Genomic DNA, 27,206 nt, shown 5'->3' on the forward strand with positions numbered 1-27,206 from the left:
CTGCACTCCAGCCTGGGCGACAGAGCGAGACTCCGTCTCAAAAAAAAAATAAAAATAAAAGATGTGGTTTCTCCATGTTACCCAGGCTGGTCTAAAACTCCTGGACTCAGGCGATCCTCCTGCCCTGGCCTTCCAAAGTACTGGGATGACAGGCATGAGCCACGTGGTGCTTAAAAAGGGGAACAAAAAACCCCACACACACTGGGTATAGAAGTGGTACGGGTCTCTATACACTGTGAGATTCTTGGTACTAGCTACAAATTCTGTGCATACTCAAGATTTTCTAGAGTAGGTGCAATTACCCCGTTTTACAGATGAGGACACAGAGGCTGAGTCCTAGTGACTGACCCATCCAAGGTCGTATAGCCAGCAAATAGATGGAGGCTGAATTGGAACTGAGGACTTTATTCAAGGGCTCTCACAAGCCCTTGGGGGCTTCTTGCTGCTTTATCCCCATCACACCTGAAAGAATGAATGAATGAATGCCTCGGGCACCGTGCCCACCTCCCAGCAAACCGTGGAGCTTGGACGAGCCCACTGCTCCGCGCAGGGGTGCGTGCCCGCCTCGCGCATGCGTGGTCCCTGGGCATGGCCTGCTCCGTTCCATCCTTCTGCACAGGGTATCGCCTCTTTCCTTTTGGTACATCCGCTCCCCCCTCCCCGCGCCCGGACTGGGGTGGTAGACGCCGCCTCCGCTCATCGCCCCTCCCCATCGGTTTCCGCGCGAAAAGCCGGGGCGCCTGCGCTGCCGCCGTCGCGTCTGCTGCAGCCTCCGAGATGCCGGCGCGTACCGCCCCAGCCCGGGTGCCCACACTGGCCGTCCCGGCCATCTCACTGCCCGACGATGTCCGCAGGCGGTAGGTACCATGGGGGGAACGCGGACTCGGGGGGCCAGGCAGGGCGCTGGGTGGGGGGTCGCTTCCCCTCGGGGTGGCCGGTGGCCGCTGCTGACAGACGGGCGCGCATGCGTGGGGTGGTGCGGCGCGCAGCGGCAGTTGGCGCGGGCAGGGTGGCACTTCCGGTCGCGCGTGCCCGGGCTGTTTGGCGCCAAAATGGGCTGTGGGTTCCCCTGTAGCTCCCTGGTGGCTAGAAACTAGGCAGGGTGGGGGTTCTCTTTTGATCCCCAAATACAGCAAGCTTTGGGTTCGTCTCCGGGGTCCCCTTCTCCAAGCAGCGGTGGGCCGGGCTCCTGCTTCCAGCTTGGTAGCACAGGAAGTGGGCAGCCCGCGGCCAACGGACACCCCTCGGGCACCGGCACTTCGGCCTCCACTTCCGGTGTCCGGCCCGGTCCCCAGTGGCACTTCTCTGGTGGGGGGTCCCTCAGTGCCTTTCCTCCAAAGCTGTGCATCCCGATGGCGGCCTCCAGAGACGGACGTCACTGGTCGGGGCCCGGGCTGGGCTGGCGCATATTTGAGAGCCCAGCCTTCCGTAGGGGGGACTCATTCTGTCACTTGGGACTGTGTGTTCCTTGCTGCTTGGGAAAGTCTGTGTTATGGCAGGAACTTTAACTGTGCAATGCCGTGCAGGGCTCAGGAAGCGTGAAGGCTGCATGGTTGGTCTTTTCCTGTAAATCTGTGCCTGTGAGCCGTGGGCATCAGAGAAGTCTTGCTATTGAGAACTGGCTACACTTTCGTGTGTGTTTGTGTGTGTTCATGGGTGTGTTGTTTAGTGTGTGTGTCTAATGTTGGAGGCCCTGGGTTTAGCAATTCATGCCTCTATCCGACTTCCGTGCACAGGATCAGTGGGAGCAGTGGTCCCAGCCCCTTGTCCATGAACGCCATCAATTCATTCCTGACAACTTGTTCAAGTGAGGTGTGCATGAGGCATAGGAACCCTCACCAGGCCTGGACACTTCCAACTGAATTTGTGAAAGCACTCTTTGCCATTTTTCTATTTCCTTGGGCTTGTTAACTGGCCTGGTTGGGCCAGGCCAGTTCTGATTTGGGTCTTTGGGGAGGGATGGATATTTGGTTCGACCCCCCACTTTTTTTTTGAAGGCTGGATGCTGTGGCTTACACCTGTAGTCCCAGCAATTTGGGAGGCAGTGGCAGATGAATCTCTTGAACCAGGAGTTTGTGACCAGCCTGGGCAACATGGCAAAACCCCATCTGTACTAAAAATACAAAAATTAGCCAGTAGTAGTGCCATGTGCCTGTAGTCCCAGCTACTCAAGAGACTAAGGTGGGAGTATCACTTGAGCCCGAGAGATTGAGGCTGTATATAGTGAGCCGAGATCGTGCTACTGCACTCCAGCCTGGGTGACAGAGTGAGACCCTGTCTCAAAAAAAAAAAAAAAAAATGTATTTTTAGAGATGAGTCTCACTCTGTCATCCAGGCTGGAGTGCCCTGGCACAATTATAACACACTGTAGCCTTGAACTTCTGGGCTCAAGGGATCCTCAGCCTCCTGAGTAGTTGGGACCATAGGCGACCACCACCATGCCCAACTGACTTTCTTAGTTTTTTCTGTATACATGAGGTTTCACCATATTGCCCAGGTTGGTCTTAAACCCCTGCCTTTAAGCAATCCTCCTGCCTCTGTGTCCCAAAGGTTAGGGTTACAGGTATGAGCCACCATGCCTTAACTACTACTTTTTTATTTTGAGATGGAGTCTCGCTCTGTCACCCAGGCTGGAATGCAGTGGTGTGATCTCAGCTCACTGCAACCTCCACTTCCGGGGTTCAAGTGATTCTCCTGCGTCAGCCTCCTGAGTAGCTGGGATTACAAGTGCACACCACCATGCCTGGCTCATTTTTGTGTTTTCAGTAGAGTTGGGGTTTCTCCATGTTGGCCAGGCTGGTCTGAAACTCCTGACCTCAAGTGATCCACCCACCTCAGCCTCCCAAAGTGCTGGGATTATCGTCAAACCACTTCTTAACCAGTTAGTGGGTATATATCTTCTTGAATCATCTGTGCCAGTATCCTCCCAAGATAAAACTTGATTTAAAATGGAATGGAAGTGAAGGTACAAAAGTACCTGGCCTCATGATGTTAGACCCAATTCAGAGAAGTTTGGGCCTGGCCTTCCTTTTTTATTCCTTTTTTTTTATTTTGTAGAGATGGAGTCTTGCCATGTTGCTCAGGCTGGTCTTTGATTCCTGGCCTCAAGTGATCCTCCTGCCTCAGCTTCCCAAAGTGTTGGGATTACAGGTGTGAGCCACTGTGCCTGGCCTGCCCAGCCTTCTTGAAAACATGGCATCCACTGGCTCGATGTTCTTAAACAAGCATATGCCACCTCTGTATCCATAGTCTAGGAATAATGATATGTGTTTTCAGGTGGTATTGGGTTAAATGAGAATATGCATGGCACATAAAAGTTCACATGCTAGTGGCTAACTTAGCTTTTTTTTTTTTTTTTTTTAAGACACGGGATCTCACTGTGTCACCCAGGCTAGAATGCAGTGGCACAATCATGGCTTACTGCAGCCTCGAACCCATGAGCTCAAGCAGTCCTCTTGCCTTAGCCTCCTGAGTAGCTGGCACATGCCACCATGCCCAGCTAATCCTTAAAAAAATTTTTAGAAGGCCAGGCTCGGTGGCTCACGCCTATAATCCCCACACTTTGGGAGGTCAAGATGAGGGGATCACCTGAGGTCAGGAATTCGAGACCAGCCTGGCCAACGTGGTGAAACTCCATCTCTACTAAAAAAAAAAAAAAATTAGCCAGGTATGGTGGCAGGCACCTGTAAACCCAGCTACTCAGGAGGCTGAGGCAGGATAATCGCTTGAACCCAGGAGGCTTGAACCCAGGAGGTGGAGGTTGCAGTGGGCCGAGATTGCGCCATTGCACTCCAGCCTGGGCAACAGGAGCAAAACTCTGTCTCAAAAAAAAAAAAAAAATTTTTTTTTTTTTAGAAATGAGGGTCTTGCTTTGTTGCCCAGGCTGGTCTTGAACTCCTGGGCTCAAGCGATCCTCTGCTTTGGCCTCCCAGAGGGCTGAGAGTACAGGCATGAGCCACTGGGCCCAGCCATTATTCCTCAAGAGTGCTTAAAAGTAGATGCTGGAGGAGTTAACTGCCAGGAAGCAGGAATTCCTGCTACGGTCTGCTTGCCAAAGCCTTTCCCTTCAACTGGGGTTGCCAATAGGCCACTGGCTCAGGGGCTCTGTTGGCCCTGTGCAAATATTTTGTTTGGCTGAATTGGAATACCATTAGGTGAGCCTTACAATCCACCATTGACCCTGGGTTCCACATTTCTTTGAACTCCGATTGCTTCACTGGAGGCATTGGAGTTTTGGAGGACTGCTTTTGACCATGTGATAGACATGCAGTTTATACATTGAAACTGCAGTTTATATGACTCACTCCACAGATTTTTTTTTTTTACATTTTGAAAATATTTCATTATATGAAAAATAAACATGGCATCCAACAGTACCTGAAACTGAGATTTTTTTGTTGTTAATTGAGGCAGGGTCTTGCTCTGTGGCCCAGACTGGAGTGCAATGGTGTGATCTCAGCTCACTGCAGCCTCCGCCTCCTGGGTTTAAGCAATTCTCCTGTCTCGGCTTCCCAAGTAGCTGGGATTACAGGTGTGCACCACCACGCCCAGCTAATTTTTTTTTTCCCCCTTGAGGCTGAGTCTTGCTCTGTCTCCCAGGCTGGAGTGCAGTGGCCATGATCTCGGCTCACTGCAACCTCCGCCTCCTGAGTTCAAGCAAGTCTCCTGCCTCAGCGTCCCAAGTATCTAGGATTACAGGCACCTGCTACCAAGCCCAGGTAATTTTTATATATTTATTAGAGACTGGGTTTTGCCACGTTGACCAGGCTGGTTTCAAACTCTTGACCTCAAGTGATCTACTCGACTTAGCCTCCCAAAATGCTGGGATTACAGGTATGAGCCATAGTGTCTAGCTGGTTCATTGTTTGATTTTTTTTTTGTTTTTTGTTTTTGTTTTTGTTTTTGTTTTCTTTTTTTTTTTTTTTTTTTTTTTTGAGACGGAGTCTCTATCTGTCACCCAGGCTGGAGTGCAGTGGTGCGATCTCAACTCACTGCAACCTCTGCCTCCCGGGTTCACTCTATTCTCCTGCCGAGGAGCTGGGACTAGAGGCGCCCACCACCATGCCCGGCTAATTTTTTGTGTTTTTGGTAGAGACGGGGTTTCACCATATTAGCCAGGATGGTCTCGATCTCCTGACCTCGTGATCCGCCCGCCTTGGCCTCCCAAAGTGCTGGGATTACAGGCGTGAGCCACTGCGCCCAGCCTGTTTTTTGTTTTTTTTTTTTGATGGGCTCTCTGTCGCCCAGGCTGGAGTGCAGTGGTGAGATCTTGGTTCACTGCAACCTCCGCCTCCCGGGTTCAAACAATTCTCCTTCCTCAGCCTCCCGAGTAGCTGGGATTACAGGCATGCGCCAACATAGCCAGCTAATTTTTTCTTTTTTTTTTTTTTTTTGAGACGGAGTCTTGCTCTGCCGCCCAGGCTGGAGTGCAGTGGCCGGCTCTCAGCTCACTGCAAGCTCCGCCTCCCGGGTTCACGCCATTCTCCTGTCTCAGCCTCCCGAGTAGCTGGGACTACAGGCGCCCGCCTCGTCGCCCGGCTAGTTTTTTGTATTTTTTAGTAGAGACGGGGTTTCACCATGTTAGCCAGGATGGTCTCGATCTCCTGACCTCGTGATCCGCCCGTCTCGGCCTCCCAAAGTGCTGGGATTACAGGCTTGAGCCACCGCGCCCGGCAATTTTTTCTTATTTTTAGTAGAAACCGGGGTTTGCTGTGTTGGCCAGGCTGGTGTTGAACTCCTGGCCTCGAGTGATCCGCCCGTCTCAGCCCCACAAAGTGTCGGGATTACAGGCATGAGCCACCGTTCCTGGCCTGTTAATTGATTCTTAAGCCTGCTCTCAGACAGCTAGGCGTGCTTCCCCACAATAAGTGTTGAATCTTGTCGGTGTACCCCACATGGTGCCATTATAACACTGAAATTAGTGATTATTTCAGAGTCTGTTACCAGAGCGTGTCTGCCATACTCACTGTATCTGTAGCTTGGAGCACAATAGACTTGAATGCTTGCATGCTAGCTCTTCCCCTGTACAGCCTGGATTAACACATTAATGCTAGCAGCCTCCTTCGCACAACTGATTAGCTTTTGTAACTACTACAGCTTTCTTGTCTGCTAGTCATTCTGTGATTGGATTAAGCTAGGTCTTGAACTCCTTAACTCCAGTTCCTTGGCTACTACTGAGTATGTAGTGAATAAGGCAAAATTGACTTACCTCTTTTTGTTTTGCTCCCCTGTGGTAGAATTCTAGGGGTGCAGACTGCTGGGGTTCACATCCTGCCCTACTTGCCAGCTGTATGGCTAAGTGATTGAACTTCTTGGTGCCTTGGTGTTTCATCTATAACAAGGGGGTGGGGCTACCTGCTCCACAGGGGTGTTAGGAAGACTGAGCTTATTGGTATAGATGTGTTGAGAGCAGCACCTGTCCAAAGCCCTTCGTCACCCGTTAATTATGTGGTCCTGTGTATACAGTGGGGATGCTGTGGGTTTGGTTCCAGATCACTGCAGTAAAGTGAATCTAGCAAGAAAGTGAGTCACACACACATTTTGGTTTCCCAGTATGTGTGAAAGTTATTAGACTAGGCCGTGTGCAGTGGCTCATTGCCTGTAATCCCAGCACTTTGGGAGGCGAGGCAGGAGGATCGCTTGAGCCAAGGAGTTCAAGACTAGCCTGGGCAACATAGGAAGACCCCCCCCCCCCCCCCACCGCCAGCCATCTCAAAAAAAAAAAAAAAAAAAAAGCCAAAAATGGTGGCATGCGCCTGGGGTTCCAGCTACTCAGGAAGCAGAGGTGGGAGGATCACTTGAACCCATGAGGTGGAGGCTGCAGTGAGCCATGATTATGCCACTGTACTCAAGCCTGGGCGACAGAGCAAGACCTGGTCTCAAAAAAAAAAAAAAAATTATTATACTATGAGTCTTTTTTTTTTTTTTTTGAGGCGGAGTCTCACTCTGTCGCCTAGGCTGGAGTACAGTGGCCTGATCTCCGCTCACTGCAAGCTCCGCCTCCCGGGTTCACGTCATTCTCCTGCCTCAGCCTCCTGAGTAGCTGGGACCACAGGTGCCCACCACCACGCCTGGCTAATTTTTTGTATTTTTAGTAGAGACGAGATTTCACCATGTTAGCCAGGATGGTCTCGATCTTCTGACCTCGTGATCCGCCCACATTGGCCTCCCAAAGTGCTGGGATTACAGGCGTGAGCCACCGTGCCGGGCCAAGCCCGGTTAATTTTTGTAATTTTAGTAGAGATGGTTTGCCATGTTGCCCAGGCTGGTCTTGAACTCCTGAGCTCAGGTGATCTGCCCGCCTCAGCCTCCCAAAGTGCTGGGATTACAGGCATGAGCCACCGCGCCCAGTGGGTCTACTCTTTTGCCTACTACAGATGCTGTCTTGGGCAGCCCTGCTCCAACTGCCATGCAGCCAGCCTGAGGAAGCTGGGTTGATGAGACTTGTAACTTGTCTTGCATGGTCCACTATATTTTTAGAGACAAGGTCTTGCTCTGTCACCCAGGCTGGAATGCAGCAGCACAATTATAGCTCACTGGGCTCTAGTGATCATCCTGCCTCAGTCTCCTGAGTAGCTAGGACCACAGGTGCATGCTACCACACCCAGCTAATTACTATTTTTTGTTTAGGCAGGCAGGGTCTCTGCTGTGTTGCCCAGGCTGGTCTCGAATTCCTGGGCTCTATTGATCCTCCCGCCTCAGCTTCCCGAGTAGCTAGGCCTATAGGTACATGCTAGCACACCCAGCTAATTACTAATTACTATTTTTTGTAGAGACAGAGTCTCGCTGTGTTGCCCAGGCTAGTCTTGAATTCCTGGGCCCTAGTGATCCTCCCACCTCAGCCTCCTGAGTAGTTAGGACTATAGGTGCATGCCACCACACCCAGCTAATTACTATTTTTTGTAGCGACAGAGTCTCACTATGTTGCCCAGCCTGGTCTCAAATTCCTGGGCTCTAGTGATCCTTCCGCCTTGGCCTCCTGAGCAGCTAGGAGTACAGGTACATGCTATCATACCCAGCTAATTACTATTTTTTTGTAGAGACAAGGTCTCACTGTGTTGCCCAGGCTGGTCACAAATTCCTGAGCTCTAGTGATCCTCCCGCCTCTGCCTCCCGAGTAGCTAGGACTATAGGTGCATTCTACCACACCCAGCTAATTATTTTTTCTTGTAGACAGGGTCTCGCTCTGTTGCCCAGGCTAGTCTCGAATTCCTGGGCTCAAGTGATCCTCCTGCCCTGGCTTCCCGCATATAGAGATTACAGGCATGAGCCACTGCGCCCAGCCATGGTCTGCTATATTTCAGATCAGCATTTCTGGCGTAGAGGTGTTAGAGTAATCTAACATTTTATAATTTCTTCCTATCCAATCTATACTGGATATCTCTGCTGGGTTAGTTTTCTTAACATGGCTCTGATATCACGGGTTCTACTTCCCCTTGACTGCTTTGGTGGTTTGTTAACTATGGAATAAGATTGATAAGTGTGATGCTTCTGCCCTCCCTCCGACTGTCGCCAGCCTCTCTGGAGGTGCCTTTCCCTCTCTATGTGTGGCCAGTCTCACGTTTGTTTCTTGGGTGTTTCCAGAACTGGCCATTTCTCGACGGTCCGCCTGTTTAAGCAGCTTCCTGTGCCCGGTTCTCACAGAGCTCTCAATTCCTTCCTGAAGCTGTTACACCCTTTATCTTGGGAAGCCCGCAGGCGTGAGCCGTATTTGCCTTATTCTTCTGTGGCTGTTTATATATATATATATATATATCTTTCTTTTTTTTTTTTTTGAGACACAGTTTCACTCTTATTGCCCAGGCTGGAGTGCAATGGCGTGATCTTGGCTAACCACAACCTCTGCCACCCGGGTTCAAGCAATTCTGCCTCAGCCTCCTGAGTAGCTGGGATTATAGGCATGCGCCACTATGCCCGGCTAATTTTGTATTTTTAGTAGAGACGGAGTTTCTTCATGTTGGTCAGGCTGGTCTCGAGCTCCTGACCTCAGGTGAACTGCCCACCTCAGCCTCCCAAAGTGCTGGGATTGCAGGCGTGAGCCACCGTGCCCAGCCAGCTGTTTATATATGTATCTTACCTCCCCTCTGCAGAGGGCTCATCTCTGAGGGAAACACCAGGAAGGAATCATAGGGTCTCAGGCTATGCACTAAGCCGGCATTCTGAGTCTTCTGCTACTTGCTTCTTGGCCGTCAGCGACCCTCCCTGCTTCGGCAGGTGTGATTGGTGTCATCACAGTTTTACCAAGGAAGGGTGTCTTTACAGTGACCCTCCTGCCAGCTCCTCGGTGCCTGCCTGGGATCCCACCTGCCACTCTGGGGCCAGGCAGATTAAATCCAGTCTCCACTGGGTGAGACATTCTAGGGGTTTTGAAGGTTTCTCTATTCTTCTCTTTGCCAGGCTAAATATCCCAGTTCATAGGAGGGGTTGAAAGAAAGCAGACCCATTCTGCAAAGGACACCTTGGTCTCCGCAATCAGTTGAACCTTGTCCTTCACACCCCAGGCAACCTCGGGATCAGGAGACTGGCTGGCTTGGTAGCGGTAGAAGCCATGTCCTTCCAGTTTTCTCAGCAGAGTGACTGAGAAGTCAAGTGTAATGCTGTTACCACAGCATGTGTGCCTCTGGCTGGAAGTACCAGTTTCTGTAGCCCTGCTGACTTAAGGCTCTCCTTGGACCCCAGTTGCTACAAGGGTAGAATGACTTTTGCCTGGAAGAGGTTCTCTGTGCTCCTGGAAATCCTGATGTCAAAGCATCTTTTTTTTTTTTTTTCCTTGTGAGACAGGGTCTTGCTCTGTTGCCCAGGCTGAAGAGACTGGAGTGCAGCGGTGCCATCATAACTCACTGCAGCTTCAACCTCCCAGGCTCAAGCGATCCTACCACCTCAGCCTCCCAAGTAGCTAGTACCACAGGTGCAGACTAACCACACTTGGCTAATTTTTACTTTTTTTTTTTTTTTTTTGAGAGACTGGATCTCTCAATGTAGCCCAGGCTGGTCTCAAACTCCTGACCTCAAGTGATCCTCCTGCCTTGGCCTCCCAAAGTGCTGGGATTACAGGTGTGAGCTACTGTGTCTCACCTCGTAGCACCTTGAGTCCAACTGATAGAGTATATATAATATGCAGTCTATATTACCACTGTGTTTGCAGGGTGCGAAGTCTCTTCTACAGAGTGTTTTTTTTTGTTTGTTTTTTGTTTTTTTTGGAGACGGAGTTTTGCTCTGTCGCCCAGGCTGGAGTGCAGTGGCCGGATCTCAGCTCACTGCAAGCTCCGCCTCCTGGGTTTACACCATTCTCCTGCCTCAGCCTCCCGAGTAGCTGGGACTACAGGCGCCCACCACCTTGCCCGGCTAGTTTTTTGTATTTTTTAGTAGAGATGGGGTTTCACCGTGTTAGCCAGGATGGTCTCGATCTCCTGACCTCGTGATCCACCCGTCTCGGCCTCCCAAAGTGCTGGGATTACAGGCTTGAGCCACCGTGCCTGGCCATTTTTTTGTATTGTTAGTAGAGACGGGATTTCGCTGTGTTAGCCAGGATGGTCTCGATCTCCTGACCTTGTGATCCGCCCGCCTCGGCCTTCCAAAGTGCTGGGATAACAGGCGTGAGCCACTGTACCTGGCCCTGCACAGCAGTCTTTCCTAACCATGCAGCAAGTCAGGAAGTCCCTGCCTAGTGGCACCTACATTTAATCACTTAACTCATTGCCTGGAGTAGGGTCTGGCATTCAGCAGGTGCTCAGATGTGAGCAGTGCTGGTGGGGAATCGGGGCCCGCATGACCCAGAGCAGCCGCTGTAAGACATCGGTCCAGCAAAGCATTCCTCATGCTGCTGCCTGTACTTGCCCTCTAGGAAGGCCAGCCTGGAGGAGCCACTTCTGCCCTTCAGGCAAATGATAACTGAGCACCTGTCTGTGCGGGTGCTGGGTGGGAAGGTCCAGAGATGGCAGTGGCCTGGTCCCTGCCTGGGGCACCTTCTCTCCACCAACAGACACTTACCCAGCTGGTTAGACCTGTTCTCATTCCACGCCTGCAGTTAGCACCCCGGCTGGGAACAACAGCCTCTGTGTTCCCCTCCCTTTCCTTGGTACCTTCTCTTCTTGTTCCTTTATTTTTTTCTGAAGAGATAGGATCTCCCTATGTTGCCCAGGCTGGACTCGAACTCCTGGCCTCAAGCCGTCCTCCCATCTCAGACTTCTGAGTAGCTGGGGTTACAGGCACTCAGCACCGCAGCACCGCACCCGGCTATTGTTCTTTTATTTTTTCCCTCTTTGTCCCCGAAAGAGTCAAGCCACTAATTGTCAGTAATCAAATCAGACCACGATTTCCCAGGCAAACTCCTGGCAGTTCTACATTTAGGAATGATTAGCTAGAGACATCCTGAAGAATGAGTTGTTCGGGGAGGCGCCAGCCACCTCCTCTAATTTCACCTCTATCCGCCCTGTGTGTGGGTACTCCTTGCTTCCCTAGATGCTTCACTCCCCCATTTCATCCTCATTAAAATGCCACCACCCCCCACCAGGCCTTTAGGAACATTAACTGGCTGTTCCCCCAGTGTCCTGTGGCCCTGGGCTACTCATTCTGACACTGGCCATACTGTGGCACACCTTGCTATGGGCTGTGGTCAGACCCAACTGGAGAAAGACCAGCTGTAGGTCATTTCCCTTATGGAAGGGCCCCAACTGTATGACCTGTCACTCCTTTCCTGGTATCTTTTTGAGTCAGGGTCTTACTCTGTTGCCTAGACTGGAGTGCAGTGATGCAGTCACAGCTCACTGTGGCCTCGACCTGCCGGGCTCAGGTGATCATCCTTTCTCAGCCTCCCAACTAATTGGGACCACAAGCACGTACCACCAACCCAGCTTTTTTTTTTTTTTTTTTTTTTTTTTTTTTTTTTTTTTTGAGATGGAGTTTCACTCTTGCCATTGCACTCTAGCCTGGGCAACGTGACCAGCTCACTGCAACCTCTGCCTCCCAGGTTCAAGCGATTCTCCTGCCTCAGCCTCCCGAGTTGCTGGGATTATAGCCACCCACCACCACGCCCAGCTAATTTTTGTATTTTTAGTAGAGATGGGGTTTTGCCATGTTGGCCAGGCTGGTCTCAAACCCTTGACCTCAGGTAGTCCACCCACCTTGGCCTCCCAAAGTGTTGGGATGACAGGCATTAGTCACCACACCCAGCCACTAATTTTTGTAGAGACAGGGTTTTACCATGTTGCCCAGGCTAGTCTGAACGCCTGGGCTCAGGTGATCCGCCTGCCTTAGCCTCCCAAAGTTCTGGGATTGTAAGTGTGAGCCACCATGCCCAGTCCCTGGTACCTTTTAAAATATATAGGCTGGGCATGGTCTCTGGAGTTCGAGACCAGCCTGACCAACATGGTGAAACCCGGTCTCTACTAAAAATGTAAAATTAGCTGGGTATGGTGGTGCATGCCTGTAATCCCAACTACTCGGGAGACTGAGCCAGGAGAATCGCTTGAACCCGGGAGGTGGAGGTTATGGTGAGCTGAGATCGCACCATTGCACTCCAGCCTGGGCAACAAGAGTGAAAAAAAAAATTAGACCGGGCCTGGTGGCTCACACCTGTAATCCCAGCACTTTGGGAGGCCGAGGCGGGCAGATCACAAGGTCAGGAGTTCAAGACCAGCCTGACTAATATGGTGAAACCTTGTCTCTACTAAAAATACAAAAATTAGCTGGGCGTGGTGGCAGGCGCCTGTAGTCCCAGCTACTTGGGAGGCTGAGGCAGGAGAATAGCTTGAACCTGGGAGGCAGAGGTTGCAGTGAGCCGAGATTGCACCACTGCGCTCCAGCCTGGGCGACAGAAGGAGACTGTCTCAAAAAAAAAAAAAAAATTACATGTATATATGCATGCCAGGCACTGTGGCTCATGCCTGTAATACTAGCACTTCAGGAGACGGAGGCAGGCAGATCACTTGAGGTCAGAAATTCAAGACCAGCTTGGCCAACATGGTGAAACCCTGTCTCTACTAAAAATACAAAAAATTAACCAGGCTGGTGGCACCTGTAATCCCAGCTACTTGAGAGGCTGAGGTGAGAATCACTTGAATCCAGAAGGCAAGGGTTGCAGTGAGCTGAGATTGCACCACTGCACTCCATACACACATATGTGTATGTGTATATACATATATATACACACACATATATATGTATACACACACATATACATATTCTGTTACAGAGCTGCTGTGTAATCTCACAGTCATCAGAAAAATGACCCCCAAAAGGGGAAGCTTGTTCAGATCAGATGACTTCTTAGCATTAGGCATTCCGGTAGGACACTCTCGATTCTTGTGGGGAGACAAAAGCCAGCTTAGTTTTTTCTGACACTCATACGTTAAACTTGTTTCTGTCCAAAACTTTTTTAGAACTGTGATATTCTTACAGGCAAATGAAGTTGCTTAACAAGTGTTTGTATTTTCTCCCCTATTTCTTCCTCCCAGGCTCAAAGATTTGGAAAGAGACAGCTTAACAGAAAAGGTAATCTCTACCTTAAGATTTTTCTTGCTACCAAATGTGACTGACACACTTTGTGGCTCATGAAAAGAGGTTTGTTTTCTTTAAATGGATTTCACACTTTTTCCCATGATTTCAAAGATAATTTGGATACTCTTGGTGAATGTCAGCACTAATTTGCTGCTAATAGTTGGGTGTTTTTTTTGTTTTTTGTTTTTTGTTTTTTTTTGAGGTGGTCTCACTCTTGCACCCAGGCTAGAGTACAATGGCACGATCTCGGCTCACTGCGACCTCCACCTCCCGGGTTCAAGCAGTTCTCCTGCCTCGGCCTCCTGAGTAGCTGGGACTACAGGCGCCTGCCACCACGCCCAGCTAATTTTTATATTATTGGTAGAGATGGTGTTTCACCATGTTGGCCAGGCTGATCTTGAACTCCTGACCTCGTGATCTGCTCACCTTGGCCTCTCAAAGTACTGGAATTACAGGCGTGAGCCACTGCGCCTGGCCTGGGTTTTTTTTTTTTTTTAACCAGTCTCAGTTCCTAAACAATCTACTCTGGATTGTAACTTGTCCTGGTAACACTGTTTTATTGTGTTTTTATTGTTACTGTTGTGAGATAGGGTCTCATTCTGTAGCCCAGGCTGGAGTGCAGTGACACAATTTTGGCTCACTGTAACCTTCGCCTCCCAGGCTCAAGTGATCCTCCCACTCAGCCTCCCGAGTAGCTCTAACTACAGGCTCAAGCCACCATGCCCAGCTAATTTTTTTTTTTTTTGAGATGGAGTCTTGCTCTGTCGCCCAGGCTGGAGTGCAATGGCGCGATCTCGGCTCACTGCAAGCTCTGCCTCCCGGGTTTACGCCATTCTCCTGCCTCAGCCTCCCGAGTAGCTGGGACTATAGGCTCCCGCCACCTCGCCTGGCTAGTTTTTTGTATTTTTTAGTAGAGACGGGGTTTCACCGTATTAGCCAGGGTGGTCTCGATCTCTTGACCTCGTGATCCGCCCGTCTCGGCCTCCCAAAGTCCTGGGATTACAGGCGTGAGTCACCACGCCTGGCCAAATTTTTTTTTTTTTTTTATTGAGATGGAGTCTTGCTCTGTCGCCCAGGCTGGAGTGCAGTGGCACGAGCTCCTCCTCCCAGGTTCACGCCATTCTCCTGCCTCAGCCTCCCGAGTAACTGGGACTACAGGCGCCCGCCACCACGCCCGGCTAATCTTTTTGCATTTTTTTTAGTAGAGACAGGGTTTCACTGTATTAGCCAGGATGGTCTTGATCTCCTGACCTCGTGATCCACCCACCTTGACCTCCCAAAGTGCTAGGATTACAGGTGTGAGCCACCGTGCCCAGCCAATTTTTTAGTATTTTTTGTAAAGATGGGATTTTGTCATGTCACCCCAGGCTGGTCTTGAACTCTGGGGCTTAAAGCAATCCACTTGCCTCGGCCTCCCAAAGTGCTGAGATTACAGATGTGAGCCACTGTGCCTGGCCAACACTTTACAGAAGCACAGTATCGTTCTTGTAAACCATGATAAGTCTCCATCTCACCTCCAGCTTTTCCATTTTTCACCACTTTGGAGACAGGAGTGAAATGATCCTAATGAAAATTCCCTGAACACATTTCATGACTGTGTTTTGACCGAGACAGCATTGCCTGCTGTTCAGTCATTGTGATGTGACCAGGCAGCTCAGTAATATGTGTATTAGTCCATTAGTGAATAGCTTGGGAATCTGGGGACTGCTAAACCTATATCCTTCCCTCAGGAATGTGTGAAGGAGAAATTGAATCTCTTGCACGAATTTCTGCAAACAGAAATAAAGAATCAGTTATGTGACTTGGAAACCAAATTACGTAAAGAAGAATTATCTGAGGTAAGTCAGTTCTCAGCATCCCAGCCTCTAGAAAAATGTCACCTCCTAGTAACTTGTCTGTGACCACAGAGGCAGCAAGATCCCCAGCTGTCCTCATTGCCTGATGATGATGATGATGATGATGATGGAAACACATGTGTTTCCTTGTTCTCTGACACTTGTTTACATTCACTGCTACTTAAATTATCCTTTCCTGCTATAGGAGGGCTACCTGGCTAAAGTCAAATCCCTTTTAAATAAAGATTTGTCCTTGGAGAACGGTGCTCATGCTTGCAACCGGGAAGTGAATGGACGTCTAGAAAACGGGAACCAAGCAAGAGGTGAAGACCATAGAGTGGGAATGGCAGATGCCAACAGTCCCCCCAAACCCCTTTCCAAACCTCGCACGCCCAGGAGGAGCAAGTCCGATGGAGAGACTAAGCGTAAGAGCAGATGATTCCTTTTAATTGTTTTTGAGATGGCGTCTCACTCTGTTGCCCATGCTGGAGCACGGAGGTGTAACCTCGGCTCACTGTAACCTCTGCCTCCCGGGTTCAAGAATCCTCCAAAGTGCTAGGATTACAGGCATGAGACACCATGCCTGGCCCAGCTTGACTCTTTTTTTTTTTTTTTTATGACAGAGTCTTGCTCTATTGCCCAGGCTAGAGTGCAATGGTGCCATCTCGGCTCACTGCAACCTCTGCCTCCCGGTTTCAAGCGATTCTCCTGCCTCAACCTCCCAAGTAGCTAGTATTACATGCAGGCAGCACCACACCAAGCTAATTTTTGTATTTTTAGTAGAGACAGGATTTCACCATGTTGGCCAGACTGGTCTGGACTCTTGACCTCAAGCGATCCACCTGCCTTAGCCTCCCAAAGTGCTGGGATTACAGGCATGAGCCACTGCGCCTGGCACCACTTGGCTCATTTTCAACCTAGAAGGAGGCTTTGGTAGCGTATAAGCGGGCAGTTAAACTTGGACCCTGGATCAGTGTTTCCAGGTTCCTTTCTTGTATACACGTCCTCACTAGTAATTACTGGACACTTCCTAAGATGTGTACATCTTTAAATTTTGTCTTAGCCGGGGGTGCGGTGGCTCATGCCTGTAATCCCTGCACTTTGGGAGGCCAAGGTGGCTGGATCACCTGAGGTCAGGAGTTCGAGACCAGCCTGCCCAACATGGTGAAACCCCATCTCTACTAAAAATACAAAAAATTAGCTGGGTGTGGTGGCGGGCGCCTGTAATTCCAGCCTGGGCAACAAGAGAGACATTGTCTCAAAAAAAAAATTTGTTTTTGACCAAGTTACAGCATTAGATCCCAAAACATGGCTACATGTGTGAGAGGTTGCAGATGACAAGTGCTAAAAATACTTAACTCCTTCTAAGACCTTATATGCCTGGTTAAACTAAACATTTATTCTCAGACTCCTGTCTAGTTTGTAGGCAAAGGAACTCTTCTGGAATTTTTAAAAAAACAAACAAGAGGATAGTACTTGAGCTCAGGTCTGGTTCTCAACCACTTCATTTTTATTTTATTTTATTTTTATTTTTATTTTTTTTTGAGACGGAGTCTCGCTCTGTCGCCCAGTGGCATAAGCTCGGCTCACTGCAAGCTCCGCCTCCCGGGTTCACGCCATTCTCCTGCCTCAACCTCCCAAGTAGCTGGCACTACAGGTGTCTGCCACCACGCCTGGCTGGCTAATTTTTTGTATTTTTAGTAGGATGGGGTTTCACCGTGGTAGCCAGGATGGTCTCAATCTCCCGACCTCATGATCTGCCCGCCTCGGCCTCCCAAAGTGTTGGGATTACAGGTGTGAGCCACTGTGCCCGGCCTTATTTTATTTTATTTTTTATTTTTATTTTATCTTTTGAGATGGAGGCACGCACTACCACGCCCAGTTAATTTTTGTACTTTTAGTAGAGACGGGATTTCACCATGTTGGCTAAGGTGGTCTCGACCTCCTGATCTCAGGTGACCCACCTGCCTTGGCCTCCCAAAGTGCTGAGAGTAAACAGGCGTAAGCCACTGCACCCAGCTCTTTATTTTATTTTATTTTTTTCGAGACGGAGTCTCACTCTGTTGCCAGGCTGGAGTGCAGTGGCGTGATCTTGGCTCACCACAACCTCCACTTCCTGGGTTCAAGTGATTTTCCTGCCTCAGTCTCCTGAGTAGCTGGGACTACAGGCAGGTGCCACCATGCCCAGCTAATTTTTGTATTTTTAGTGGAGACAGGTTTCACCATGTTGTCCAGGATAGTCTCAATCTCTTGACCTTGTGATCTGCCCATCTTGCCTCCCAAAGTGCTGGGATTACAGGCATGAGCCACTGCACCCGGCCTATTTCTTTTCTTCCTTTTCTCTTTTTTTTTTGAGACAGAGTCTCGCTCTGTCGCCCAGGCTGGAGTGCAGTGGCTGGATATCAGCTCACTGCAAGCTCCACCTCCTGGGTTCACGCCATTCTCCTGCCTCAGCCTCCCGAGTAGCTGGGACTACAGGCACCCGCCACCTTGCCCGGCTAGTTTTTTGTATTTTTTAGTAGAGACGGGGTTTCACCGTGTTAGCCAGGGTGGTCTCGATCTCCTGACCTCGTGATCTGCCCATCTCAGCCTCCCAAAGTGCTGGGATTACAGGCTTGAGCCACCACGCCCGGCCTTCTTTTTTTATTTTTATTTTTAAGAGACAGGGTCTTGCTCTGTCGCCAAGGCTGTATGCAGTGGTGTGATCTTGGCTCACAGCAACCTTCATCTCCTGGGTTCAAGTGATTCTCGTGCCTTAGCCTCTTGAATAGCTGGGATTATAGGTGTGTACCACCACGCCCAGCTAATTTTTTTGTATTTTTAGTAGAGATGGGGTTTTGCCATGTTGTCCAGGCTGTTCTCGAATACCTGAGCTTGAATTATTTTCCCACCTTGGCCTCTCAAAGTTTTGGGATTATAGACGTGCGCCACTGTGCCTGGCCCACTTCATCTTTTGGTATTTTAACAAGAGGTTCTGTTTCCTGGCCTTCTTTAGCATTTGGCCCCTCAAATAACTGACATGATATGGCTCAGCAAACTGGCAGGTGCTAACTGCTGACATTAGCAAGCTGGTTATTGACTAGAATAAAAATGCAAAGATGTTTAGTCCTTAGAACCTGGCTTCCTGCAATAGCTTAGTAATGTTGAACTGCATTATTGCTGTGGGCTTTCTATTTACAGTGGCTTTTTTTTAAATGCTTTTTTTTCTTTAAACAGCTGAACCTTCACCTAGCCCCAGGATTACAAGGAAAACCACCAGGCAAACCACCATTACATCTCATTTCACAAAGGGGTCAGTATACGATAAATTGGCAGCTGTGTTTTTTTAGGGGTCGGCTGTTTTGGGATGGAATTGGTAGGGGGTCACATGGCAATTCTGTCTTCCATGTTATATAGGTTTTCATCTCGCAGAGTTCTGTTCACTAGACGTTTATGAATAGCATTTCTGAAAACGTTACCTGTTTTTACTCATATAGGAAAGGTGAAAGGTACACACAATTATGAGTTTTGTATAATGAACCCTGAAATACCCATCTAGTGCCAACAGTTACCAAGTTACAGCCATTGTTTCATCTATACCCCTGTATTGTGTGTCCCCGCCCCACCTGGATTACTTTGTCCATAAATAGTTTAGTATATTTCTAGATAGTGAGATCTCTTTTGACAACTTTTTTTAAATTACTTATATTTTACAATAATTGCTAACATTTAGCGGTCTTTTTTTTTTTTGAGACAGCGTCTGGCTCTGTCACCCAGGCTGGAGTGCAATGGCACAATCTCGGCTCACTGCAACCTCCGCCTCCCGGGTTCAAGTGATTCTCCTGCCTCAGCCTCCTGAGTAGTTGGGATTATAGGCGCATGCCACCACGCCTGGCTAATTTTTGTATTTGTAGTAGAGATGGGGTTTCACCGTGTTGGCCAGACTGGTCTCAAACTCCTGACCTCAGGTGATCTGCCCACCTTGACCTCCCAAAGTGCTGGATTACAGGCGTGAGCCACTGTGCCCAGCCAAAACAGTCTTTTTAACAAACCAAAGTATAAATAATACTGTTCTGATGTCTTTATAAAATGTAAGAATTCCCTACTATCAGATATGTAGTTGGTATTTACATTTTTCCTTTTGTGGTGAACAAGCCGTGTGGCAAACAGACAGCGTTTGCTTGACTTGTTTCTTAAAGTTATAGATTTCTTCCCTCCTATTTTACTTAAAATTTCTCACAGATTTTAAATTCCTCTTATCTTCTTGCCCTTTACTTGAAGAAATTCATTTGTCCAGTAGTTCCTAGATTGGGCCGATTGCATCTTTGTAGTGTTCCACAGGTCCCCTTGTCTTCTGTTCCCTATAAACTGATAGTTAGGATTACAGGCCTGATCAGATTCCAACTTTTTATTTTTTGAGGCTGACTTCATTTTTCTTTTTGGTACGGAGTCTTGCTCTGTCACCCAGGCTGGAGTGCAGTAGCATGATTTTGGCTCACTGCAACCTCCACCTCCCAGGTTCAAGTGATTCTCCTGCCTCAGCTTCCTGAGTCACTGGGATTACAAGTGCCTGCAACAATCCTTGGCTAATGTTTGTATTTTTGGTAGAGACAGGGTTTTACCATGTTGGCCAGGCTGGTCCGAAACTCCTAAACTCAGGTGATCCTCATGCCTTGGCCTCTCAAAGTGCTGGGATTACAGGCGTGAGCCACTGTACCTGGTCTGAGGCTGACTTTATGGATGGTGCTGTGTTTCTCCATCAGAAAAGTGTGTAACATCTGACAGTGGCAGCTGTTGATCAGTGTTTAGACCCATGATTTCTTAGGACTTACAAGATGGCAAGACAGCATTCTAAACCTGTCATTCAGAGAAACATTAAACTTGAAGCCTCTTTCAACATCCTGGTGAATGAGGGTCCACTCCAGGCCCGCTGGAGGTCTAGGGTCTTGTTCCACTAATGGTCAGCCTCACTGTGTGACAGCCCTGCCAAACGGAAACCTCAGGAAGAGTCTGAAAGAGCCAAATTGGATGAGTCCATCAAGGAAGAAGACAAAGACCAGGTAGGGCCGGTGCTTTCATTTCCTGACTCTACCTTAACGTGGCATTTGACTATTGTGACTTCATATGTGGTCTGTCCAAGTAAATAAAAACCCTGTCTAGTTAGGGCTCTCCAGAGAGACAGGACCAATAGAATGTATATGTGTGTATACAGATAGATACATATGCATGTGTATGTGTATATAATTTGTTTTTTTTTCTTGTTTTCATTGGAATATATATTTATGAGGAGAGACTTTATTTTGAGAAATTGGCTCACAAGATTGTGAAAGCTGGCAAATTTGAAATCTGCAGGACAGGCTGGAGGCCCAGGGGAGAAATGATGTCATAGCTCGAGTGGGAAGGCAGTCTTATATACATACCTGTTATATATATGTGTGTGTGTGTGTGTGTGTGTGTGTGTATATATATATGTGTGTGTGTGTTTGGACTTTTTTTTTTTTTTTTGGAGACAGAGCTTTGCTCTTGTTGCCTAGGCTAGAGTACAATGGCGCAATCTTGGTTCACTGCAACCTCAGCCTCCCAGATTTAAGCGATTCTCCTGCCTCAGCCTCCCGAGTAGCTGGGACTACAGGCACGTGCCACCACGCCCGGCTAATTTTTGTATTTTAGTAGAGATAGGGTTTCACCATGTTGCCTAGGCTGGTCTCGAACTCCTTGAGCTCGGGCAGTGCTCCCGCCTCGGCCTCCAAAAGTGCCGGGATTATAGGTGTGAGCCACCGTGCCCAGCCAATTTTTTATTTCTTAACTTGTTTTTAGACAGAGTCTCACTCTTTCACTCAGGATGGAGTGCAATGGCATGATCTCGGCTCACTGCAACCTCTGCCTCCTGGGTTCAAGTGACTCTCCATCCTCAGTCTCCTGAGTAGCTAGGACTACAGGCATGTGCCACCATACCCAGTTAATTTTTATATTTTTAGTAGAGATGGGATTTCACTGTGTTGGCCAGGCTGGTCTTGAACTCCTGACCTCAAGTGATTCACCTACCTCAGCCTCCCAAAGTGCTGGGATTACAGTTGTCTTTTTTCTTTTCTTTTCTTTTCTTTTTTTTTGAGACAGATCTCATTCTGTCATCAGGCTGGGGTGCAGTGGCACAGTTATGGCTCACTGCAGCCTCAACCTCCTGGGTTCAAACGATCCTCCCGCCTCACCCTCCCAAGCAGCTGGGACTACAGGCACATGCCAATCAGCTAATTTTTGTATTTTTTGTAGAGATGGGGTTTCCCATGTTGCCCAGACTGGTCTCTAATACATAAACTAAACAGATTCCTGACACAAGATGGGGAATCTTTGATTCTCTTGCGTAGCATCACTAGGTGATCTCTATTGATGGGCAGTGTGCCTGCCTACTTCTCAGACCTGCCTTGGTTTTGGGGTTGGTGGGGATTAATACGAGAGTAAGAGTTTCCCAGATCTTCTCCCAAAAAACCCAGGCCCCCTCCTTTCCCACTCTTGTTGTAACCATGTCAAATGTGTTAGTATTTCAGCTCACACTTTTGGTGTTGATCTTCTCTTGAAACCAGTATTATAATCTTTTTTGTTCTTCCTCCCTTCCCTCCACACAGGATGAGAAGAGACGTAGAGTTACATCCAAAGAACGGTAAGAATAGTTACTATACCTTTCTTTTTGTTCTACGAGTTGTGTAATCTTGATCACAAAACCACTTTTTCAGAAAGTTTAAGGCCGGGCAAGGTGACTCATGCCTGTAATCCCAGCACTTTGGGAGGCCGAGATGGGTGAATCACTTGAGGTCAAGAGTTCAAGACCAGCCTGACCAACATGGTGAAACCCCGTCTCTACTAAAAATATAAAACTTAGCTGGGTGTGGTGGCACGTGCCTCTAATCCCAGCTACTCAGGAGGATTGCTTGAACCCAGGAGGTGGAGGCTACAGTGATCTGAGATCATATCACTGCAGTCCAGCCTGAGCGACAGAGCAACACTCCGTCTCAAAAAAAAAAAAAAAAAAAAGCCAGGTGCGGTGGCTCAAGCCTGTAATCCCAGCACTTTGGGAGGCCGAGACGGGCGGATCACGAGTTCAGGAGATCAAGACCATCCTGGCTAACACGGTGAAACCCCATCTCTACTAAAAAACACAAAAAACTAGCCGGGCGAGGTGGCGGGCGCCTGTAGTCGCAGCTACTCGGGAGGCTGAGGCAGGAGAGTGGCGTAAACCCAGGAGGGCAGAGCTGTAGTGAGCTGAGATCCGGCCACTGCACTCCAGCCTGGGCGACAGAGCAAGACTCTGTCTCAAAAAAAAAAAGTTTAAAATGAAGAACTTTGGCCGGGCGCGGTGGCTCAAGCCTGTAATCCCAGCACTTTGGGAGGCCGAGACGGGTGGATCACGAGGTCAGGAGATCGAGACCATCCTGGCTAACACCGTGAAACCCCGTCTCTACTAAAAAATACAAAAAAAATTAGCCGGGCGAGATGGCGGGCGCCTGTAGTCCCAGCTACTCGGGAGGCTGAGGCAGGAGAATGGCGTAAACCCGGGAGGCGGAGCTTGCAGTGAGCCGAGATCGCGCCACTGCACTCCAGCCTGGGCGACAGAGCGAGACTCCGTCTCAAAAAAAAAAATAAAATAAAATAAAATAAAATGAAGAACTTTATCGTGAGTTTCCAAGGCAGCCATATCCTTATGAAGGATCTGAATTTGGGGTCAGATCATTGGTGTTTAGATTCAAGTACAATTCTCCTCTTTCCTTGGAAAGAATGAATTGAGGGCAGCTGGCATTTGAACCAGATATAAAAGTCATATCAGATACTACAGGTTAAATGAGTGTGTATCTGTCAGGGCTCCTGAGATAATAAAGGTTGCTTTTGGGGGTAGGAAAGAGGAGCTTTATGAAAACTGCTTCTTTGGGGAGGCTTCTGGCACTCACACTTGGGGTCTGTGTTATTTTGCTTGACAGAGTTGCTAGACCGCTTCCTGCAGAAGAACCTGAAAGAGCAAAACCAGGAACACGCTCTGAAAAGGAAGAAGAAAGAGATGAAAAAGTAAAGCTCTATCACCTCTAAGTTTAATTCTCCCTTAATCCTATATGGTCCCAATTTCCTTCCAGGACATGGGGACAGCGAGTGGGGAATGTGGAAGAAAAAGATGGCTTTTGCCAGTGATCGAAATGCCTTTGACTTTGGCTAAACACTTTTCAAATTTGTTTTTTCGTGGTTCTCTACATGGAAGGTGGGTTATGAGGTGATAGTGAGGACCCTTGTTACTTATTTGTGATTTTTAAAATTTCATTTTATTTAATTAATTAATTTATTTATTTATTGAGACAGTCTCTCGCTCTGGAGACAGTCACCCAGGCTGGAGTACAGAGGTGCGATCCTGGCTCATTGCAACCTTTGCCTCCCAGGTTCAGGTGATTCTCGTGTCCCAACCTCCTGAGTCCCTGGGACTACTGGCGCCCGCCACCACACTCGGCTAATTTTAGTGGAGATAGGGTTTCACTGTGTTGGCTAGGCTGGTCTTGAACTCCTCACCTCGAATGATCCATCTGCCTCACCACCAAAGTGCTGGGATTACAGGCATGAGCCACCATACCAGCCAACCTATGCTACTTAATCAACTAGTCACAGAGCTTCAGTTTGTCACCTTGCCCTCTTCTCTGGCTAATGAAATCTTTGTGAAGATCTAATTTTCAGACATAGGAGGTGCTAAAATTCTTTTTTTTTTTTTGAGATGGAGTCTTGCTCTATTGCCCAGGCTGGATTGCAGTGGTGTGATCTTGTCTCACCGCAACCTCCGCCTCCCGGGTTCAAGTGATTCTCGTGCCTCAGCCTCTTGAGTAGCTGGGACTACAGGTGCCTGCCACCACACCTGGCTAATTTTTGTGTTTTTAGTAGAGACAGGGTTTTACCATGTTGGCCAGGCTGGTCTCAAACTCCTGACCTCGAATGGTCCACCTGCCTCAGCCATCAAAGTGCTGGGATTATAGGCATGAGCCACCACACTGGCCAACCTATGCTACTTAATCAACTAGTCACAGAGTTTCAGTCTGTCACCTCCCCCACTTCCTTCTCTGGCTGATGGGATCTTGGTGAAGATCTAACTTTCAGACGTAGGAGGTGCTAAAATTCCTTAGCATCATCCAGACATAAAGTTGCATTCTCCTCTGTGAAGTCAGACTAGCTCTTTCCCCAGTCTCTCATCTTCTTTGTAAAATCTGAGTCTACAGGCGCCTGCCACCACGCCTGGCTAATTTTTTGTATTTTTAGTATAGACGGGGTTTCACTGTGTTAGCCAGGATGGTCTCGATCTCCTGACCTCGTGATCCGCCCGCCTCAGCTTTCCAAAGTGCTGGGATTACAGTAGTGAGCCACCGCGCCCGGCTGCAAAGTGTTTCTTAATATCGCTGACCTTTGTGATCTCTTCACAAACTACCACATGTGGAGTTTCTGAGGGTTGGATTTGACTTGCCTGATTCTCTGGCAAGAAGTATCTAGTTTTTTTTTTTTTTTTGAGACGGAGTCTCGCTCTGTCGCCCAGGCTGGAGTGCAGTGGCCGGACCTCAGCTCACTGCAAGCTCCACCTCCCGGGTTTATGCCATTCTCCTGCCTCAGCCTCCTGAGTAGCTGGGACTATAGGCGCCTGCCACCTCGCCCGGCTAGTTTTTTTTTTTGTAGTTTTTAGTAGAGACAGGGTTTCACGGTGTTAGCCAGGATGGTCTCGATCTTCTGACCTCGTGATCCACCCGTCTCGGCCTCCCAAAGTGCTGGGATTACAGGCTTGAGCCACCGCGCCCGGCTCTAGTTCTTTAAATGCAACCTCAGGCTCGGCATGGTGGCTCACACCTGTAATACCAGCACTTTGGGAGACCAAAGCCGACGGATCACTTGAATTCAAGACCAGTCTGGCCAATGTGATGAAACCCTGTCTCTACTAAAAAATCTCTGTGAAAAGATCACACCACTGCACTCCAGCCTGGGTGACAGTGAGACTCCGTCTCATAAATAAATAAATGAATAAATGCAGTCTCAGAGGATGTGGTGTTGTCTCAGTTGGAGCTCCTTTCCAGATTGGGCCATCCTGTTTCATTCCTTTATATCGGAAGTGGAGATTTATAATAAAGTTACTTTCTGTGAGGCTACCAACACTTACTGATGACAAGTGGTAGAGGAATTTTGAAGTAAAAATACTTAAACTGCAGTGTTGTAGTATCTCCTTTCTAAGAGTTTCATTTCCTGTCTACTTACCCCACTGAAGAAGAAAGGAAAATTGCTGTCTTGAACACCTGGTGCAAGTGATCCTCCCACTTCAGCCTTCCAAAGTTCTGAGATTACAGGCGTGAGCCACTGTGCCCACCAGTAGACAGTCTTTACTCCCACCACTGGACTCTAGGATCAGAAAGATCCAAACCAAATCAAAAAAACTAACTTATCTTTTTTCCCCACAACTTTAGGAAGAAAAGAGACTCCGAAGTCAAACCAAAGAACCGTAAGTTGTTTGTGCTTTATGTTGTGAAACTGAATTGCTAACATAAGTATCCTGGTAAAATAACGGGTTGCTGTGGAACCCTGGGCACCAATCATATGTCTCCTAAGTGGGCGAGTTCTACTTTTGTGAAAGGTGAGGCCACCCTGAAGTGAAGGCCGAAGTTAACTTTTTAAATTTTAATTTAATTTAACTTAGAGACGGTGTCTCCCTCTGTCACCCAGGCTGGAGTGCAGTGGTGCAATCCCAGCTCACTGCAACCCCCACCTCCCAGACTCAAGCGATTCTCCTGTCTCAGCCTCTCGAGTAGCTGAGACTTCAGGCGTGCATCACCATGCCCAGCGAATTTTTGTATTTTTAGTGGAGACAGGGTTTCACCATATTGGTCAGGCTGGTCTTGAACTCCTGACCTCAGGTGACCCACCTGCCTCAGCCTCCCAAAGTGCTGGGATTACAGGGCGAAGTTAGCTTCGATTTCTCCTCCCAACCCCAGGGCCCTCCTCAGGGTTGGTCACACAGCTGTGTGTTGTGTGGTAGTAAAAGGCCATCGAGTGAGCAGCTGTGTCACTTACTTTTTGCCGTGAAAATGCTGTGTGACAAATGACTCCAAGGCCAGAGGCCTAGAACAGCGAGCATTTTTCAAGCTCACTTGTCTACAGCTTGGTGGCTGTCAGCTGATCTTGAGCTAGCTTAGTGGGGACAGCTGGGCTGACCCAGCTCTGCCTCCACAATTTGGCCAACCTGGGTACACACTTGTGGCTGTGCCAGATCACAAGGGCAGAAATGAAAAGTAGCACTTTTTCAAACCTTTGTTGAAAAAAGTTGGGCCAGGTGCAGTAGCTCCCGCCTATAATCTCAGCACTTTGAGAGGCTGAGGCGGTTGGATCACTTGAGGTCAGGAGTTCAAGATCAGCCTGGCCAACATGGTGAAACCCCGTCTCTAATTAAAAATACAAAAAATTAGCTGGGCATGGTGGTGCATGCCTGTGGTCCCAGCTACTTGGGAGACTGAGGCAGGAGAATCACTTGAACCCGGGAGGCAGAGTTTGCAGTGAGCCGAGATCACATCACTGCACTCCAGCCTGGGTGACAGAGCGAGACTCTGCCTCAAGAAAAAAAAAAAAAAGAAGAAGAAGAAAAGAAAAAACAATTAGCTGAAGCAAATGTTGAGAGTGAGCCTGAATCCAGAGGTGGGCAGAATACCCCACCTCAGCGGCAGGGCCCTGGCAGAGGGGCAGGTGAAGACTCAGACCCCTGTGTGCAGTCAGCTGTCCACGGTCACTGACGCAGATCGCACATCAGCCCAGCTCTCCTCAGCCTGGGCAGGCCAGACATGGGTCTTCCTCTACCGCAGGCTGGATTCCCATCAGGCCACAGAAATCATGGCGTCCCTTTGTCTA

The 27,206-nt window shown here is 48.7% G+C and overlaps 1 protein-coding gene across 4 annotated transcripts in view; it reads left to right on the forward strand.

The window, feature by feature from the left end:
* Nucleotides 1-547: 547 nt before the first annotated feature.
* DNMT1 (DNA methyltransferase 1) overlaps nucleotides 548-27,206 on the forward strand; it is a 61,854-nt gene continuing 35,195 nt past the window's right edge. The window contains exons 1-9 of one of the 4 annotated variants that reach the window (XM_033200336.1): nucleotides 548-857; nucleotides 13,455-13,491; nucleotides 15,228-15,335; nucleotides 15,538-15,757; nucleotides 18,549-18,624; nucleotides 20,293-20,371; nucleotides 21,935-21,969; nucleotides 23,282-23,366; nucleotides 25,775-25,809. In XM_033200336.1, the coding sequence (XP_033056227.1) occupies nucleotides 589-857; nucleotides 13,455-13,491; nucleotides 15,228-15,335; nucleotides 15,538-15,757; nucleotides 18,549-18,624; nucleotides 20,293-20,371; nucleotides 21,935-21,969; nucleotides 23,282-23,366; nucleotides 25,775-25,809 (944 nt within the window). In that variant the 5' untranslated portion in view covers nucleotides 548-588. Of the gene's footprint in view, nucleotides 858-13,454; nucleotides 13,492-15,227; nucleotides 15,336-15,537; nucleotides 15,758-18,548; nucleotides 18,625-20,292; nucleotides 20,372-21,934; nucleotides 21,970-23,281; nucleotides 23,367-25,774; nucleotides 25,810-27,206 lie in introns of those variants that run through there. The other 3 variants (XM_033200335.1, XM_033200337.1, XM_033200338.1) reach the window with 3 other exon arrangements.

This window comes from Trachypithecus francoisi, unplaced genomic scaffold (assembly GCF_009764315.1).
Source record: "Trachypithecus francoisi isolate TF-2019V2 unplaced genomic scaffold, Tfra_2.0 Lachesis_group5, whole genome shotgun sequence".
Taxonomy (NCBI): domain Eukaryota; kingdom Metazoa; phylum Chordata; class Mammalia; order Primates; family Cercopithecidae; genus Trachypithecus; species Trachypithecus francoisi.